The following is a 20,676-nucleotide window of genomic DNA, read 5'->3' as shown; positions in this document are numbered from 1 at the left end:
CCTGAAAATGTGGTGGAGGTAGCTTCAATTAGAGTATTCAAGACATTCATTCGCCGGCTGTTGTTTTGGATAGCAATAATGTGCAGGGATATGGGGGAAAGCCAATGGTTTGGCATTAGATAATAGAGTGGACTAGATAATTAGGCCAGTGTGGGCATGATGGACCAAATGGTAGCCCTTTGTAATAATACAGTGCTTACGGAATATAGACCATTGATGACACCACTTCTAAAGTAAAATTTACAATATTGGTCACCATGTTTAAGCAAGTTTGTGAATGCTTTGTCGGCAGTTGGGGCAGATGGGTTGTATCATGAGGCAAGGCTGGACAGGATAGGCTTGTATCCATTCAAATTCAGAAGAGAATATTGAAATATATAAAATTCTGAATGGTCTTAGGAAGGCAAATGTGAGAATATATTTCCTTTTGTGAGAGAATCTGCAAGTGGTGTTACAGTTTAAAAATAAGGATTCGTTCGTTTAAAACCGTTGAAACAAAATGTTTTCTCTGAGGGTCATGAGTCTTTTGAACTCTCTCCATAAAACACGGCAGAAACAGACTCTTTGAATATTTTTAAGGCATAAGTAGACGAATTCGTACTAAGCAACAGGGTGAAAGGTCATCAGGAGTAGGCAGGAATGCACATGTGCAGATACAATCAGATCAACCACAATCTTATCTTTTTTTCTGCTCTCCTATGGGACATGGGCATCGCTGGATGAGCCTGTATTTATTACCTGTCCCTGGTTGCCCTTGAGAAGATGGTGGTGAGCTGCACTGTGGTTGACCCACAATGCCATTAGGGAGGGAATTCCAGAATTTTGACCCAGCGGCAATGAAGGAGCCATGATATATTTCCAAGTCAGGATTGTGAGTCACATGAAGGGGAACTTGCAGATGGTGATGCTCCCATTTACCTGCCGTCCTGTCCTTCTAGAAGTGGCTGTGGATTTGCAAAGTGCTGTATAAGAATCTTTAGTGAATTTCTGCAGTATGTCTTACTGCTACTGAGCATCAGTGGTAAAGGGAGTGGATGTGGTAAAGGTTCATGGAGATGGTGCTAATCAAGTGGGTTGCTTTGTTCTGGATGGTGACAAGCTTCTTGAGTGCTGTTGGAGTTACACCCATCAAACCTGTAGGGAGTATTCAATTACATTCCTGACTTCGCTCGTAAATGGTTATGTGGGGGTCAAGAGATGAGTTACTCACAGCAGTATTGCTAGCATCTGACGTGCCCTTGTAGCTTTTATATGTTGAGTCCATTTGACTTTCTGGTCAATGGTAACCCTGAGGATGTTGATAGTGGGGGAATTCAGTGGTGGTAATGCCATTAAATGTCAAAGGGCAGTGGTTACATTGTCTCTTATTGGAGATTGTCATTGCCTGACATTTCTACAGCGTCAATGTTACTTGCTGCTTTTCAACCCGAGCCTGGATGTTCTCCAGGTCTTGTTGTACTTGAACATGGACTGCTTCAGTAGCTGAGGAGTCGTGAATGGTAATGAACATTGTATAATATCAGCAATCATCCCACTTCTGACCATGTGATGGAGTGAAGTCCATTGATTGAGGCACAGTGAAGCATGACCCTTTAGATCAGAGATGAGGAAGAATTTCTTTAGCCAGAGTGCTGAATCTGTGAAACTAATTACTAAAGAAAGCTGTGGAAGCCAAGTCATTGACTGTATTTAAGACAGAGATAGATAGGTTCTTGATTAGCAAGGAAATCAAAGATTACAAGAAGACAGGAGAATTAGGCTGAGAAATATGTCAGCCATGATTAATGGGCGAATGGCTTATTTCTGCTCGAATCACTTTTGGTCTTATGATGAAGCAGCTGAAGATGTTTGGGCCTGGAACACTACCTTGCCAAATACCTGAAGAAAGGTCCTGGAGCTGGGATGCCTGACCTAAATAACGATAAGCACGTTCCCATGTGCCAGATGCCAGGCATGACTTCAACCAACAAAGTTTTCTCCCTGATACCCATTGATTCCAGTTTAGCTCGGGCTCCTTCATGCCACACTTCATCAAATGCTGCCTTCCAGGGCTGACATTCTCACCTCACCTCACCTCTGGAGTTTAGCACTTTTGTCCATTTTTGAACAAAGGTAATGAGGTAAGAAGCTGAGGGTCCTAGCGGAAGCAAACTGGATGTCACTAAGTAGATTATTGCTGAGCAGTTGCTGCTTGATAGCACTATTGATGAAAACTTTCATCACATTGCTAATGATCGAGAGCTGACTGATGGGGTGGTAACTGGCCAGATTTGGGTAGGTGCCAGCATTGTAGCTTGGCTAGAGATGCAGCCGGTTCTGGAGCACAAATCTTCAGTACTATTGCCAGAATATTGTCAGAGCCTATAGCTTATGCGATATCCAATTCTCCAGCTGTTTCTTGATATCAAATAAATAGATTGGCTGAAGACTGGCATCTGTGATACTGGGGACCAATGGAGGAGGCTGAGATGGATCATCCATTCAACACTTCTAGCTGAAGGTAGCTGCGAATGCTTCAGACTTATCTTTTGCACTTATGATGGGCTCTTTCATCATTGAGGATAGGGATATTTTGGAGCCACCTCCTCCAGTGAGTTGTTTACTTGCCCACCACCATTGACAACGGAATGTGGCAGCACTGTAGAGCTTAGATCTGATCCATTGGTTGAGGGAGCGTTTAACTAATTTGTCAATCATTTACTGCTTATGTTGTTTGGCAACAAGCAGTCTTGTTTGGTAGCTTCACCAGGCTGACATCATTCTGAGGTATGCCTGATTCTGCTCCTGATATGCACTCTTGCACTCTCTATTGAACCAGGGCTGATCCCTGGGCTTGATGGTAATGTTCGAGTTGGGGATATACATGACCATTTATTGCTGGAACAGCACAGCAGGTCAGGCAGCATCCAGGGAACAGGAGATTCGACGTTTCGGGCACAGGCCCTTCTTCAGGAATGGGCCTGTGCCTGAAACGTCGAATCTCCTGTTCCCTGGATGCTGCCTGACCTGCTGTGCTGTTCCAGCAATAAAGTTTCAACTTTGATCTCCAGCATCTGCAGACTCACTTTCTCCCCATATACATGACCATGTGTTGGTTGATTGTGGAGTACGATTGTGCTGCTGTTGATGGCCCACAGTGCTTCATGGATGCGCAGTTTTGATTGCTTTTGGAATTCTGTTCTATTTAGCATGGTCTTAGTGCCACACAGTGGGATGGAGGTATTATTCTCAATATGAAGGCGAGACTTCATCTCCACAAGGACTGTGCATTAGTCACTCTTTCAAATATTGTCACAAACAGCTGGATCTGTAGTGGGCAGACTGATAAGGATAAGATCAAGTATGTTTTTCCCTCCTGTTGGTTCCCTCACCACCTCTGCAGACCCAATCTAGCAGCTATGTCATCTAGTTCCCGAACAGCTCAGTCAGTGATAGTTCCAAGGGTTATTAAACATGAAGGCTTCCTGATTCATCAACAAAGGGAAGATAGTACATGGTAACCAGCAAGACCTGTCCTTGCCCATATCTTAACCTGATGTCATGATGCTTCAATGTTGAGGACTCCCTAGGCAATTCACTCCTGACTCTATACCACTCTGCCGCCACATTTGCTTGGTCTATCCTGCTGATGGGGTAGGAAATTCAGGGATAGTAATGGTGGTCTGCGACATTGTCCGTAAGGTATGATTTTGAGAGTGTTACTATGTCAGGCTGTTGCTTGTCCAATCTGTGAGACAGCCCTTCCAATTTTGGTACTAGCCCTCAGATGTTAAAAAGGAGGACTTTGCAGGGTCAACAAGGCTACCCCTGCCATTGCCTTTTCTGGTCTAGGTACCAGGTGGTTCTTTCTGTTTCATTTTCTTGTTGAGACTTTGTAGTGATTGATGCAGCTGAGTGACTTGCTCAGCCATTTCAAAGTGCAATTGAGAGATAACTATTGTTGTGCATCTGGAGTCACAAGTAGGCCAGACCAGGTGAGCCTGGCAGATTTTCTTCCCTGAAGGACATTAATGAACACTGAATGGCAGAGAGGCTTGAGAAGCTGAATGCTCAATTCCTGCACCTGCTCTGTACTTTATAATTATTACCAACAGTTAACAACACCACCCTGCTCCCCACCCACCCCCATCCCTAAGCTAAACAATTCAGAAACAAACATGCCCCACCTCTCTTCTCCCCATTCACAAAAGTGATGACATACCCTGGTACTCACTGTGTCATGTTAATACTAACTTTTGAAGAACTGTTTTCACCATTAGGGCTCCAGCCTCAGCCTGGGACACCCTGGGACTGCACAACATCCTCAGAGCATGCTCAAACAAAGCACCAGCCAGGGGCTGGGGTAGGAGCATGGGAAGGTAGTTCACCAGCAGCTTGGCAGCCAGTTCCCTGATCTGGAACAGAAGCAACAATGATAGGAGAATGGCAATAAAAGCATGAACGAGGAACAGAGGGCAATGTTATGAATAGGTGTGATCCAAATACTTTATGAAGAACATAGGCAACAATGTTACAGCTGTAAGGAGCAGGGAATTGGAATGGAGTCACAGTTCTTGAGAACACCTACAGGTCACTAGCCTGGTTGGAGTAGACTATTATATTTCAAACCATTGTCAGAGAATTTGACCTGCCTGAAAAGCAAAAGAAACCATTGCTCTGTCCTTCCTTTTTTGCAGTTCTGTTTAGCAAGGTGTGAGAGCTGCAAACCCACCAGAAGTCAGTTTTAACCTCTTGGAGAAGATTCTTGGAGAGGATTCATTGGAATCTATCCCACCATCTAAAGCAACTTGTCCAGGAAGATACAGCAATATGTATGGAGAATAGCTCTGGAATCAGAACACCAGTTGGGACAATCTATGATTTATTCCTTTTTAATGAGTAAACTAGTACTTGCCAAAGTGACTTAAGTCTGATAAAAAACATAAAATTGAAAACTCTATAGAGTGAAAACTTTATGTATTGAAAAGCAGGAGATGGAGGGGTGGGGCATACTAAACACATATTTAGCATCAGTGTTTAGAGTGGAGAAGCATATGGAAGATACTGAATGAGGGGAAAAATGTCCATATCACAGAGGTGGTGGTGCTGGACATCTTAAAACGCATAAAGGTGGATAAATCCCCAGGACCTGATCAGGTGTACCCTAGAACTCTGTGGGGACCTAGGGAAGTGATACTTTTTTTAGATTAGATTCCCTACAATATGGAAACAGGCCCTTTGGCACAACCAGTCCACACCAATCCTCCGAAGAGTAACCCACCCAGACCCATTTCCCTCTGACTAATGCACCTAACACTATGGGCAATTTAGCATGGCCAATTCACCTGACCTGCACATCTTTGGACTGTGGGAGGAAACTGGAGCACCCAGAGGAAACCCACGCAGACATGGGAAGAATGTGCAAATTCCACAAAGACAGTTGCCCAAGGCTAGAATCGAACCTGGGACCCTGGTGCCGCCCCTTGTATCATCGATAGCCACAGGTGAGGTGCCAGAAGGTAGGAGGTTGGCTAACGTGGTGTCACTATTTAAGAATTATAGTAAGGAAAAGCCAGGGAACTATAGAACGGTGAGCCTGACATCAGTGGTGGGCAAGCTGTTGGAGGGAATCCTGAGGGACAGGATTTACATGTATTTGGAAAGGCAAGGACTGATTCAGGATAGTCAACATGGCTTTGTGCGTGGGAAATCATGTCTCACTAACTTGACTGAGTACCTTGAAGAAATAACAAAGAGGATTGATGAGGGCAGAACAGTGAACATGATCTATATGGACTTCAGTAAAGCATTCAGTAAGGTTCCTCATGATAGACTAGTTAGTAAGATTAGATCACATGGAATACACGGCAAACTAGCCATTTGGATACAGAACTGGCTCAAATGTAGAAGACAGAGGGTGGTGGTGGATGGATGCTTTTGAGACTGGAGGCCTGCGACCAGTGGAGTGCCACAAGGATCGATGCTGGGTCCTCTACTTTTTGTCATTTATATAAATGATTTGGATATGAATATAGGAGATATAATTAGTAAGTTTGCAGATGACACCAAACTTGAAGGTACATTGGATAGCAAAGCAGGTTACCTCAAAGTACAATGGGATCTTGATCACTTGGGCCAATGGACTGAGGGGTAACAGATGGAATTTAATTTAGATAAACGTGAGGTACTGCGTTTTGGAAAGGCAAAGCAGGGCAGGTGTTATGCGGTTAATGGTAAGGTCCTGGGGAGTGTTGCTGAACAAAGAGACCTTGCATTGCAGGTTCATATTTCCTTGAATGTTATGTCCCAGGTAGATAGGATAGTGAAGGTGGTGCTCGGTATGCTAGCCTTTTATTGGTCAGTACATTGAGTATAGGGAGTTGGGAGGTCAGGTTGTGACTGTACAAGACACTGGTTAGGCCATGTTTGGAATACTGCGTGCAGTTCTGGTCTCCCTGCTATAGGAAGGATGTTGTGAATGTTGGAATGGTTCAGAAAAGGATGTTGCCAGCATTGAAGGATTACAAACAGAGCTAAACTGACAAGAATATTGCACACAGCAATGGCTGAGCCAGACTGACCAGGAATAAAGTACCTCGTGACAAAGCCAGACTCACCTGGAATAAAGCCACAGTGACTGAGCTCATCAGGAATAAACTCACCCAGTGACTGTGCCAGACTAACCAGAATAGACTTCACTGTTACTGAGTGAGACTGACCAAGAATAAATCTCCAGGGACTGAACCAGACTGACCTGAAATAAACCTCCCAGTGATTGAGCCAGACTGATCAGGAATAAAATCCTCAGTTGCTTAGCCAGATTGATCACTGACTGAACTCATCAGAAATAAACTCACCCAGTGACTGTGCCAGACTCAGCGAGTCTCACCAGGAATAAACTTCCCCCCTGTTTCTGAGAGAGGCTGACCAGGAATAACCTCCCCAGTGGCTAAAGCAGACTGACCAGGAATAAATTCCCTATGAGTGAGCCAGACATACCAGGAATAAACTCTCTAGTGACTGAGCCAGACTGAAGCCTCACCTCATTTGTTCCATCCATCAAGCAGCCCACCAGGATCTGCAGGTTAGACTGCGAGAAGAAGTCCCAGCTCCCACTTTGCCTCGCCAGGTTCAATAACTCAGTCATGTCCTCTGGCATAAAATGACAATAATAAGGCTGTGAATCAGTGGCCTTGACTGCACTGAATTATATTTGTTACAGCATTGAGTATACAGACACAAACAACATAATTTACTATGCAATCCACCCATACTATCCAACACATTTTCAAGTACTTTTCATTTTGGACTGAAGGATGGGCAATCAATCAATAGCCATATAATGTGCAATGGGAGATTAAATGGGTGAACAGAATCGTGAAAAAGTGAGGAGGAGAAAACTTGGATCTGTGATGAAGTATACATGCTTTAATAGAAAAATGAAGAATGATGTATCTGGCACTTCACAAATACTTACACTGAGTTAGCAGTTTGATGTAGAAACTTTCCCAAAGCAAAGCCTCAAGGGAACTAATAAACTCTGAGGCAAAGGAGGAGATGTTCGGAGGACCAGAAGGCTAAAGGCATGAGTTGAAGGCAACCATTAAAGTGCAGAGGCAGCAGAGTTAACAGACTGGCTAGCAGAGAATAGTGGGTGGCATGGTGGCTCAGTGGTTAGCACTGCTGCCTCACAGCACCAGGGACCTGGGTTCAATTCCAGCCTCGGGCAACTGGCTGTGTGGAGTTTGCACATTCTCCCCTACATGGGTTTCCTTTTAGTGCTCCAATGTGCAGGTTAGGAGAATTGGCCATGCTAAATTGCCCATAGTGTTCAGGGATGTGTAGATTAGGTGCATTAGTCAGGGTTAAATGTAGAGTAATAGGGTAGGGTAATAGGTTTGGGTGGGATACGCTTCAGAGGGCAGATGTGGACTTGTTGGGCTGAAGGGCCTGTTTCCACACTGTAGGGATTCTATGATTCAGAACAACAATTGCTGGAGATCACAGCAGATCAGACAGCATCCATGGCAGAGAGTTTCCTGAAGTAGCTCAAACTGTGGCTTTAACTGTGGTTTTTACTGAGTGAAGGAAAAGGGATGGGGGAAGCAAGGGAGAGGAGATGGAAGACGCACAAAAGGAGCAAAATTAGAGGAACGGAGATCTGGGGAGTGGACTCGCGGATTTGATGAGGTCAGACGGGATGAGGCGATGAAAAGAATTAAATACAGAAACGTTCAGTAAGAAATTGCAGCTTATGAATGTTGGTGAGAAGACGGGAGATAGGTGAATGTGAGTTGCTCTCAGATGGACTCTGGATGCAATGATCTTGTAGAGGAAGAGCTGGATGCCAGTTGGTTGAGTTTCTAGGGAACAAAAGCATAGAAAACAGTTTCAACAGCAGGTGAGTTGAAACAGGGCAGAGGTGACAGTTTGCTCTATAGTTGCAAATAGAGCTTGCTGATGGACAGAAAGCTCAGCACAAAGATGAACAGGACACTGAGATTATGAAGAGGATGTTTCAGGCAGAGATAGTGGCACGGGACATGGGTGAATTTCCCTGAACTGTGGCATTGAAATAAAAGCAAAAAACAGTGCAATCTGGAAATCAGAGAACCATACAGTAAGAAGAGGACCTTCAGCTCATTATGTTTGCACTGACAAAAAAACTCATCTAAATCTACACTAATCCCACTTGGTCCATTCCCTTGAACGTTATGACATGACAATTGCTCTTTTAAGTACTCTTTAAAGATTGTGAGATCATCTTTATCATCTACCTACCGAGGCAGATTCCAGATTCCACTAGGCGAAAAAAACTTTCTGGGTTTAAAAAAATCTGAATCTGAAATGCTGGAGAAACTCAGCAGGTTTGCCATCATCTGTGGAGAATGAAACACAGTTTCAAGACCAACATGTCTCTTCTTCAGAACTGAAAGAGGCTGCAAAATTGTGTTTTTATAACAGGGGGGAGAGGAAGAGTGGAACAGCTGTGAGGGTGCCCACAGCAAAAGGCAAAGTGAGTGCTAATGGAGTGACAGGCCAAATAGGTGCGAATGAAAATGTGGAAAGGAGAAACTGGATCTCTCTGCTGAGAGCAGAGCCAAAATGACACAAATAAAACATGGAGTGGGGTTGTAATTAAAATGGAGGATATTGTAAATTCTCTGATGTTGCTGAACTTAACGTTGGTTCCTGAAGGGTGTAACCTTCCTGAAAGATTAGATGCTGTTCCTTCAACTTGCATTGAGCTTCACTGAAACACTGCAGCAGGCCTTGGCCAGAAATTTTATCTTCAGAGCATGGAGATTCATTGAAATAGCAAGCAACTGAAAGGTCAGGACCATCCTTATTGACAGAAGACTTGTAGCGCAAAATGGCTACTCAGTCTGCACCTGCGAGGTAAGAGACTGCACTGTGTAGAATGATTAAATTGTGCAGTAGACTTGATTAGTACGAATAAACTGCTGCTTCATCTAGAAGGTATGAGTGATACTTTCGACATTAAGGAGGGGGAAGGTGCAAGGGCAAGTGCTATACGTTTTGCAATTGTACGGGAAGGTGTCATGGAAAGACGGAGTGGGTCAAGATGGGTGAGAGAAGAAGTATTACGACTGATGAAGGATTGGACTAGAGCACAAGGACAGAACAGTCCCTGTAGAATGCTGACAGTAGAGGGAAGGGTTTGTTTGGTGGTGGTATCCTGGCAATCAAAGTTATGGCTATGGATACCCACGAATGCCAGCTATGCCTGTTTCTTTGTGGGGTATATGGAACATTCCTTATTCCAGTCACACTCAGCCCTGCCCATCAATTTTTCTTCAGCACATAAATGATATCATTTATGTTGCTTTCTGCTGTCATCTGGAATTGGAAAAACCTATCCATTTTGCTTCTAATTACCACCTTTCTTTTCATCTTCATCTGGTCCAGCTCTGACTCCTCCCCTTCTTTAACCACTGTTTCCATTTCTGGGGATATACTGTTCAATAATAACCACACCAAACCGAATGACATCCTCAGTCACCTCAACAACATTTCCTCACACCCTTCTCCATTCCATTCTCCCAGTTTCTGTCTTAATTGCATTTATTTTGTTTATACCACCACTGACAGGGCTGTTTCGTCTATGTCCTCCTTTGTCTTCAACTGAAAAGTCTGTCCTCACCAAGGCTGACAGGGCCCTCTGTCATATGCAACTTATTTCCTGCACCGTTGCCCTCACCCGGCTCTCTCCTCACAGAACAATTACAGGGTTACTCTTACTTTCACCCACCAGTCTCCACTTTCAAGGAATCATCCCTTGTCATGCTCACCACATCCAGCAGGAGAACACCACCAAACACACATTCCCCTTTCTCCACTGTCAACATTCTGCAGGGATTGTCAGCATAATCCTCCATCAGTCCTAACACTTTTTTCTCTCCCCACCTTCCTCCATCACATGACATCTTTCCATACAATCACAGAAGGTGTATCACTTGCTCTTTCACACCTCCTCTCCGCTCAATGTCAAATGCTCCACTCACACCTTTCTGGTGAAGCAACAATTTACTTGTACTTCTTTCGAACTAGCCTACTATATTCACTACACATTGTGATGTCTCCTTTGTACTGGTGAGATCAAATAGAGACTGGGTGGCCTTTTAACGGTACATTTCCACTCTGTTTGTAAGAATGACCCTGATCTTCCAATTGCTTTCCATTTCAATAAACCACCTTGAGCACAGAACAGGAACAGGCCCTTTGGCCCACTGTATCTGTGCCAACATGATGCCATTCTAAAATAATTCCATCTGCTTGTATATGATCCATATCCTTCTTTCCTTGTCTGTTCATGTATCTGCCTAAATGCCTCTTAAACATTGCGATCATATCTACTTTTACCACCTTCCCTGGCAACATATTCTAGGCATGCCTTGCACATCTCCCTTAAACTTTTCGCTCTCAACTTAAACCTATGCCCCATAGTATTTGATAGTTCCACCATAGGAAAAAGACTCCCACTATTCACCCTGGGAAATAAAGGCTTCAAATATCCACCCTCATCATTTCATTCACTACTATCAGGTTGCCCCTCAGCCTCTGACGCTTTAGAGAAAACAATCCAAGTTTGTCCAACCTCTCCTTATAGCTAATACACTCTAATCCAGGCAACATCCAGGCAAACCGCTTCTGAACCCTCTCAAAAGCCTCCACATCATTCCCTCAGTGTGCCAATGGAACTTTGCACAGGACTCCAAATGTGGTCTTACTAAGATTTCATACAGTTGCAATATGACGTGCCAACTTTTGTACTTAATGCTCTGACCAATGAAAGCAAGCATGCCATTGGCCTTCTTTACCACCTTATCCACTTGTGTTGTCAATTTCAGGAAGCTATGGACTTGCAAATCAAGATCCCTCTGTACATCAATGCTCCTATGTGTTCTGTCATTTACGATATACTTTCCTTTTGCACTTGACTTTTCCAAATATATCACCTCACTCTTGTCTGAATTAAACTCTATCTGCATTTCTCCACTCAACTTTCCTTGCTCCCATGCTAATATTTCCATACTGGATCTGCTGCAGAGATGCAACGAAGCACACGCAAGGTGGAGGAGGTGCACCTCATTTTCCATTTAGGCACTTCACAGCCTTCAGGGATCACATTGTGTTCATCACTTTCAGGCTATATCCTTTGTCTTCCATTCTGAATACAACCCAAACCTCACATTGTGTTTTCTATGTATCGCTCAGCAAAACGGACCCATTTTCTCCTTTTCGCACCAACCATTCATGCCTTTTTATGTCTATATTGCTCCTTCACCACCATTAGTACTTCATTTGTCTTTTGCTAAGCACCTTCTTCATTTGTTTCACTCATGTTTTCTCCTCTTCTTTAAAACATACTATCTTTCAGCTTATTTCAGTCCCACAGAAGAGTCATTTTGGACTCAAAACATTAACTCTGTTTCTCTTTCCAACAATACTGCCAGACCTACTGAGCTTGCACCGCGTTCTCTGCTTTTGTTTCATTTCATCAGAAAAGCACAATACCAATCAGATGACCAAGTAAGCCTGCCTCACTGGGTACAGGATATGGAGATGTGAACATCAATCTAACTCACAAGTACACAATAGACAGCCAGAGAATGGAACCCAGAACGTTATCTGCACAGAAAACACCAGCTGTGGCCCCAGGTTTAAGAGAGACTGAACTGGTAACAACTGTGTGTGTGTGTGTGTGTCTGTTTCCACCAGGTAATCCAAAGATATGCAGGTTACGTAGATTGCCATGCTAAACTGTTTAAGTGTATTAGAGTTGAAAAATGTTGTGCTGGAAAAACACAGCAGGCCAGGCAGCATCTGAGGAGCAGGAGAATCGACGTTTTGGGCATAAGCCCTTCTTCAGGCATCTGCAGTCCTCACTTTCTCCTAGTATCTCCTGCTCCTCGGATGCTGCATGGCCGGCTGTGTTTTTCCAGCACGACATTTTTCAACTCTGGTACTCCAGCATCTGCAGTCCTCACTTTCCCCTACCAGTCTAAGTGTATTAGCCATGGTAAATGCAGGGTTAAGAGGATAGGGTAGGAGAGTGGGTTTGGGTAGGATGCTCCTCAGAGTTTCTTTCTACACTGTAGGGATTTTAAGAAATATTTGTGTCCTCATTTCCTGAAGGTACTGAGGTTTTTCCAATAATATTAGGTAAGTTCACATCAAAAAGTGTTCCTGATTCTTACGAGGTGGCTGTCCCTTCCTCCTGTTAGGGCTCCAACTGTCTGTACAGGTCTCGAGGAGGGCCTCCATCAGCAGCAATGCTGTCTTCTTCCTCTGGTAGCTCAGACTTGGCAGCAGAGAAGAGACGCTCAGCTCCAGCAGCCACTGTACAAAACCTGCAAGAACCCAAATGACAATAGATCAGGATTGTTCTCAGTTTGTCAACAGCCAGTGAAGGAGTGCAGGATGGAGAGAGGTGGGAAGACAGTTGTCATGAATGTGCAAGGATATATTTTGTAAAGAAGCCTACTCTCTTTACGTTGAGCACAGAATTCTACAAAATACCTCCCAGAACCCATGTAACAACTCTTGTGAACTAAACTGTTGTGAGAAAAGGTGCTTGGACTTGGAATTCAAAATAGAGGCAAGTGGAGGTGAGTCAGTTCTGACAGTATTATTTAAAAGCTCACTAAGTAACTTGAACAATGACCCAAACACATCACTCCCAAACAAGCACGTGATTTCAATCATGCGCATGGATAAAACACTGTTGGGCTTATGATAAGCAATGTAACTACATTAAGACAATTAGTTTAGTTTTGTCTTTGAACTGATGAACATGTTGCTGCAGGGCTGGTGTAGGAGGGATGGCTTCAGATATGTGGACAAAGCTAAAAATCACCAGGTTATAGACTATAACCTGGTGTTGTGTGATTTTTAACTTTGTCCATCCCAGTCCAACACCGGCTCCTCCAAATCAGATATGTGGATCATTGGGATACGTTAAGGGGAAGGTGGGACATGTACAAATAGGATAGGTTGCACCTGAACTGGAGGGGCACCAATATCCTGGGCAGGAGGTTTGCTGGAGATCTTTGGGAGAGTTTAAACTATTTAGATTGACAGGGCGTGGGACCCCGAGCTGTGGATCAGATATGGAGGAGGTAGTGAACAGCCAGATATAGCGCGCAGAGAGTCTGTGAGGAGGGAGAGGCACTTGATAGGGCAAAGATGCAGTCAGAGTGATGGGTTGAAGTGTGTCTATCTTAATGCAAGAAATGTCAGGAATAAGGGTGACAAACTCAGAGCATTGATTAGTACTTGGAAGTATGATGTTGTGGCCATTACAGAAACTTGGATATCACAGGGGAAGGAATGGTTGTTTAATGTTCCATCTAATGTTTAGATGTTTCATAAGGAAAGGGGGGGCGGGAGGAAGGTAAAAGAGGTGGAGGAGTGGCATTGCTAATCAGGGATAGTAGAACAGATGTAGAAAGGGAGATCGTTGAGGAGGGTTTGTCTACAGAGTCAGTACGGATGGAAGTCAGAAATAGGCAAGGAGCAGTCACTTTATTGGGAATTTTCTATAGATCCCCCAATAGCAACGGAGACATGGAGTTGAAGATTGGGAGGCAGATTTTGGAAATGTGCAGAAGTAACAGGGTTGTTTAGCGTCCCTAATGTTGATTGGAACCTACTTCGTTCAAATAGTTTGGATGGAGCAGTTTTTGTCAGGTGTGTCCAGAAAGGGTTTCTAACACAATATGTAGATAGGCCAACTAGAGGGGAGGCCCCATTGGATTTGGTGCTTGGCAATGAACAATGTCAGGTATCAGACCTCTCAGTAGGAGATCATTTCAGTGATAGTGATCACAACTCCATGACCTTTACTATACTCATGGAGAGGGAGAGGAGCATGAAAAAGCTTTAGTGGGTAGGATTAAGGAAAACTCCAAGGAGTTCTACATTATGTGAGGAACAAAAGGATGACCACAGTGAGGGTAGGGCTGATCAGGGATAGTGGAGGGAACTTGCGCCTGGAGTTGGAAGAAGCAGCGGAGGTCCGTAATGAATACTTTGCTTCAGTATTCACTACTAAGAAGGACCCTGACACTTCTGAGGACAGCGTGAAACAGGCTGATATGCTATAACAGGTTGATGTTAAGGAGGAGGATGTGTTGACAATTTTGAAAAGCATAAGGATAGATAAATCCCCTGGGCCATTTATCTCTCCATCCTGGAGGCTCCCTGTCTCTATTCCTGATGAAGGACTTTTGCCCGAAACGTCGATTTTCCTGCTCCTCAGATGCTGCCTGACCTGCTGTGTTTTTCCAGCACCACTCTAATCTAAACTCTGGTTTCCAGCATCTGCAGTCCTCACTTTTGCCTAATCCCCTGGGCCAGACAGGAGAAACTCTAGGTTACTACAGGAAGCAAGGGAAGAGATGGGTGCGTCTTTAGCGATGATCTTTGCGTCGTCACTGTCCACTGGAGTAGTACCAGATGATTGAAGGGTGGCAAATGTTATTCCCTTGTCCAAGAATGGGATTAGGGATAATCCTAGGAATTACAGAACATTAGTCTTAAATCAGCGTGGGCAAAGGATTGGAGAGGATTCTGAGAGACAGGATTTATGATTACTTGGAAAACCATAGTTGATTAGACATAGTCAGCATGGCTTGAGGGGCAGGTCATGCCTCACAAACCTTACTGAATTCTTTGACGATGTGACAAAACATGTTGATGAAGGTAGAGCAGTGGATGTAGTGTACTTGAATTTTGGCAAGGCGTTTGATAAGGTTCTCCAAGGTAGGCTCATTCAGAAAGTAAGGAGGCATGGGATATAGGGAAACCTGTCTATCTAGGTACAGAATTGGCTGGCTCATAGAAGACAGAGGGTGATGGTAGATGGAAAGTATTCAGCCTGGCGCTCGGTGACCAGTGGTCTTCCAGAGGGATCAGTTCTGAGACCTCTGCTCTTTGTGATTTTTATAAATGACTTGGATGAGGAAGTAGAATGGTGGGTTAGTAAGTTTGCCAATGACCCAAAGGTTAATGGAATTGTGGCTAGTGTGAAGGCCTGTTGTATGTTATAACAAGACATTGACAAAATGCAGAACTGGGCTAAATGGCAAATGGCAACCTGGAAAAGTGTGAAGTCATTCAGTTTGGAAAGTCAAATTTGAATGCAGAATACAGAGTTAAATGCAAGATTCTTGGCAGTGTGGAAGAACAGAGGGATCTTGGGGTCCATGTCCATAGATCCCTCAAAATTGTCACCCAGGTTGATAGGTTTGTTAAGAAGGCGTATGGTGTGTTGGCTTTCATTAGAAGGGGAAATTAGTTTAAGAGCCGCAAGATTATGCTGCACCTCTAATATAGCCCTGGTTGGACCACACTTAGAATATTGTGTTCAGTTCTGGCCGCCTCATTATAGGAAAGATGTAGAAGCATTCAAGAGGGTGCACAGGAGATTTCCCAGGATGCTGCCTGGACTGGAGGGCATGTCATATGAAGAAAGGTTGAGGGAGCTGGGGCTTTTCTCATTGGAGCAAAGAAGGATGAGAGGTGACTTGATAGAGGTGTACAAGATGTCGAGAGGCATAGACAGGGACTTTTTTCCCAAGGCGGGAATATTTATAATGAAGTGGCATAATTTTAAGGTGATTGGAGGAAGGTTTAGGGAGATGTCAGAGGTAGGTTCTTTACTCAGAGTGTTGGATGCACGGAATGCACTGCCAGCAGTGGTAGTGCAGTTGGATACATTAGGGACATTTAAGTGACTCTTGGACAGACACATGGATGATAGTAAAATGAAGGGTATGTAGGTTAGTCTAATCTTAGAGGAGGATAAAAGACCAGCACAACATCGAGTGCTGAAGAGCCTATACTGTGCAGTACTGTTCTATATTCTATATTCTAAACTTCACCTGCCACTACTTGTCCCATTGGCCCATCTGATGAAGACATTGTTGTAACTCTGAGGTAACCTTCTTCACTGTACACTACACCTCCAATTTGGTGTCAAATGCAAACTTACTAATCATACTTACTATGTTCACATCAAAATAGTTTATATAAAGGACAAAAAGCAGTGGACTCATCACTGATCCTTTTGGCATACCGCTGATCACAGGCCTCCAGTCTGAAAACCAACCCTGCTCTACCACCCTCTGTATCCAAATGGCTAGTTCTCCCTGTATTCCATGAGATCTAACCTTGCCAGCAGTCTCCCTTGGGGAACCTTGTTGAACGCCTTACTGAAGTCCATTTAAATCATATCCACGATTCTGTTACTTTTTCAAAAACTCAATCAAGTTTATGAGACACCATTTCACATGCACAGCACCATGTTGACCATCCCTAAACAGTCCGTGCCTTTCCAAATGCATATACATCCTGTCCCTCAGGATTCCCTCCAACAATGTGCCACTGCTGTTAGACTCACTGATCTATAGTACCCTGCTTTATCCTTATCACCTTTCTTAAATAGCGGCACCATGTTAGCCAACTTCCAGTCTTCTGGCACCTCACCTGTGTCTATCAATAATACATATATCTCAGCAAGGGCCCAATTATTACCTCCCCAGCTTCCCACAATGTTCTAGGGTACACCTGATCAGGTCCCAAGGAGTGCTGAAGAATGAGATGCATCAGTGTTCAACTGTTAACTGCAGGAACGGGAGAAGCCCCTCTATCTGAGGGGGAGCTGCATGATCCACCTGTTTCGACCCAGTCACTTGGTGCCAGGCTGGACATTCTGAATGTTAGTGTGGATGAGATCAATGATCATGTGTCATACAATCTTCTACTCCTATCTCTCATCCTTCTATGCTTAAGTATGCCCTTCACCACTTCTCCATTAAGGCCAAGGGATGCAAACTTGGATGTATATGGCAGAGAAATGGTTTGGCCTACCAGATCCATCTGGACCACATGAAACATTTTGTGCCATGCTCTCATTTACTAACTCCACATCCAGCAGACTGTCTCCCTAAAGCACTCTCCTCCATGGTCCATAGCAGACCAAACCATCTTCCTCCTGTTGACCAGCCGGTGAGAACTATCTTCACCCAGTCCCAATCTATCAAATTTGTAGTTAGGGAAACACTTGCAATGCCTGCTCTTCTTGTTCCAGAAACCCTCGTCCTTGAATTTATTACTTCTGGTGTTTCCTAAGGATCTAACTTTGACTCTGTCCTATTTCCATCATTAACATCCTCCAAATATACAAGTAGTTTTGCATCTACACTGCAAACATTCACCTCTACTTCAGCACTACCTCTCTCGTCCCCTCAACTGTTGCTGAACTATCAAACTGTTTATCCGATATCCAGTAAGGCATGTGCAGGACTGGCCTCCAGTTAAACAGAAGGAAGACTGAACCATTGTTTTGAGCTCAGGACCAAACTTCGTTTCTTAATGATCACCTATCTCTCTCTCCCCCTGATGCTGAGGTTAAAGCCCAACTCTCGGTCAGTTCCTGTTCATAACTTCAGTCTCATATTTGACTCCAAGATGAGCTTCTGATCAATCCTGATCATTTCCTGCAGTCTATTATCACCTCTATAACATTGTCTAAATCCAGCCATTTCATTCATCATCTGCAGAAACCCTCATCCTTAAATTTGTTACCTTTGAGTTGACTAATCCCTCACTTTTCTAGCTGGTTTCTCATATCCTATGTTTTCTATAAACGTGTGGTCTGTGAAATCTGCCTGTCCCTCAAGTAACACCAACTCACACTCCCTTGACCTAGATGTCTTTGTTTGTATATCAATATGCTTTTAAGGTACTACGCAGCATATCATCACCACGTAACCTGAAGGGATAAGGATTCAGATTCCAGCTTATTTGGAATCACTTGAAAGCATTTGACTCTTTGTAATTGAATAAGTTAATGTTACCTAGACACTGATGTGAATGTAGCATTTATATATATTCATGAGCTAAATGTATATTAGATCATTTAATACCCTGTCCTAATTTTTGCCATGTCCTACCACGGAGTGGGGCTGCTACATTTATTCAAGGATGAGTTAGATAGATAAAGAGTGTACATGTGTGTTGTTGACAAGACAATGAGGTGCGACCACACAGATCAGCCGTAACCGTACTGATTGGGGAAAGAAGCTGAAAGGGGTGAGTGGCCCACTCCTGCTCCCAAATCATACATTTCTATGAACTAATTTTACTACATTATACATAATTCTTGTGCATGCTACATCAATACAAGTTGTCACTGTTTCAGTTCATGTTATCCACGGACAAGCCCCGAGACTGCAAAACCTGTCTCCTTCCACGTGTCTGAAATAAGGCCTGTGCTGACAACAAGTCACAATAAGTAGAAAGAACTTTGACTTACCAACACCATCAAATACAAAGTCTGCTGTTCCTGGGCATCCTTCTCCTCCCTTCTTGCTGTTGTCTGATCTTCTCAGTGCACGAAGGTTCATAAGACAGCTGTCTCTGACCCTCACCAGGGCTTTCTTCACACTTGCCTGAAGCAACTGTCTGAATGACGAGGAACTGCAATTCAAGTTGAGAGGCAGGAACTCCTTCAGTAAACTCATGGCCTTCGGACTCAGTGCCTGGTTGGTTTTAGGGCTGATGCACAGCAGAGCAAGAGCACGGAGGCGCACACGGTCACTCAGACAATGTAAGGAGGCCCTCAAATTCCTCTGTGTGTTGGCCTCCATGGGCAGGGATCCAGAAATTACCTGCTGAGTGCTGATTAGGGTGATCCAGCCAAGGTGAAGCTCTGGGTGGCCACCATCAAATGCCCTAGCCAGTAGGTGGAAGGACGCTGGGAAGATCTTCAGTGTTTTTCCTAGGAGGTAATTGGCAGTGTTCTGCTGATATAATGGGAGGTCAGAGGTTAAAGCCTCAGCCAGTATTTGCAGCCACCACTGAGCCCAACTCTCTGCTAGTTCCTGTTCAGACAGGGTTCCTTGGGTCAAAGTGCACTCCAACCTGTGCTGCTGCAGTATTGTCCAGTAGAGCTCAGAGGCAGCAGAGCACAAGTGATTTGTCGAAAGGCAGTTGAACAAATGTTTTGGAAGCTCCTCATAATCAACCATGATCTGGGGACAAAACTCTTTGTCAGAAAAAGCACCGACTGAACAATGGGTCCCAAATCCTAGCTCCCATTTCCCCTTATAGACAGCAGTCTTTATAGATTAAAACAGACAGGCCATTTCCTGTGGCCTAGACGAAGGCATGAAGGTGATTATAAGAGATAGCCAGAGTAAGTGCGTGGTTCTGGGAATTAAGAGCACAGTCAGAATTCAGAGCTGAGGAAAAGATATGCTTATTACATTTCTTTTATGGTTTATAGTTTGCAAGGGCTATACGCTATAGCAACAAAGACCAGGGATTAACAGCCTAAAACAACTGATATTATGTCATATGAAGAATCTTCCTAAAGTTTTAATTTAAAGGGTTAAATCATAGCGGGAGAGCTCAAAGCCATGGTGTGGTCTTCTTTCTCTACATGGGAAGCCAGAAACATTTCCAAGGCCTGGATCCTGCATATGTGCAGGAAATGTCTCCAGCTGCAGCTTCGTAAGACCAAGTTTCAGAGGTGGAGTTGCAGCGGCAACAGGGGTCACTGTAGAGCATTCACAAGACAGCGTGTGTAATGGATAGCACGTACAGAGAAGTGGTCACATCACAGGCTAAGGCTCCATGGGGGAAGGGAATGGGCATCCACAAGATAAAGCAGGATGTCTCAGCAGGGAGCGCAGGGGTTTCCTATGGTTATTCCACAGTAAAACAGATACATCACTTTGGATATTGTTGAAGGGAAGGCCTCTCAGGGGAAAGCAGCAATACCCAAATTCATAGCACCAGGGTTGGCTCTGATACACGGGAGAGGAGTAAAAAGTGTGGGAATGCAGTAATTAAAGCGGATTCAATTGTAAGGGATTTCTGTGGCTGCAAATGAGATGGTATGTTGCCTCTCTGGTACTAGCTCCAAGGATGTCTCTGAGCAGCTACAGAACACTCTGGAGGGGAGGATGAGGATATAGGGATACTATCCAGTGACTAGTGGGGTTCTGCAGGGTTCAGTGTAGGAACCACAACTATTTGCATTATCTATTAATGATCTGGACAAAGGAACAGAGGGTACTGTTGGTAAGTTTGCAGATGCCACAAAGATAGGTGGAGGGGCAGGCAGTGTTGAGGAATCCAGAAGGACTTGGACAGGCTAGGAAT

At 44.1% G+C, this 20,676-nt stretch overlaps 1 protein-coding gene across 7 annotated transcripts in view; it reads right to left on the bottom strand.

Moving 5' to 3' along the window:
• The window catches only part of LOC122562872 (tRNA (32-2'-O)-methyltransferase regulator THADA), a 236,575-nt gene that overhangs the window by 121,941 nt on the left and 93,958 nt on the right, over positions 1-20,676 (bottom strand). For all 7 annotated transcript variants that reach the window (XR_015761289.1, XM_088000251.1, XM_043716172.2 and 4 more), the window contains 4 exons: positions 18,824-19,541; positions 12,702-12,854; positions 7,022-7,131; positions 4,234-4,394 (listed from right to left, as the gene is read on the bottom strand). Coding sequence is in view for 6 of the 7 variants with exons in the window: in XM_088000251.1 (XP_087856377.1) it covers positions 4,234-4,394; positions 7,022-7,131; positions 12,702-12,854; positions 18,824-19,541 (1,142 nt within the window). In the remaining variant the exon portion in view is untranslated. The remainder of the gene's footprint in view (positions 1-4,233; positions 4,395-7,021; positions 7,132-12,701; positions 12,855-18,823; positions 19,542-20,676) is intronic.

The sequence above is a fragment of the Chiloscyllium plagiosum genome, unplaced genomic scaffold, assembly GCF_037043375.1.
Source record: "Chiloscyllium plagiosum isolate Xiang-an unplaced genomic scaffold, Cpla_swu_hap1 HiC_scaffold_24, whole genome shotgun sequence".
Taxonomy (NCBI): Eukaryota; Metazoa; Chordata; class Chondrichthyes; order Orectolobiformes; family Hemiscylliidae; genus Chiloscyllium; species Chiloscyllium plagiosum.
This window is presented reverse-complemented; position numbering and strand designations above follow the sequence as displayed.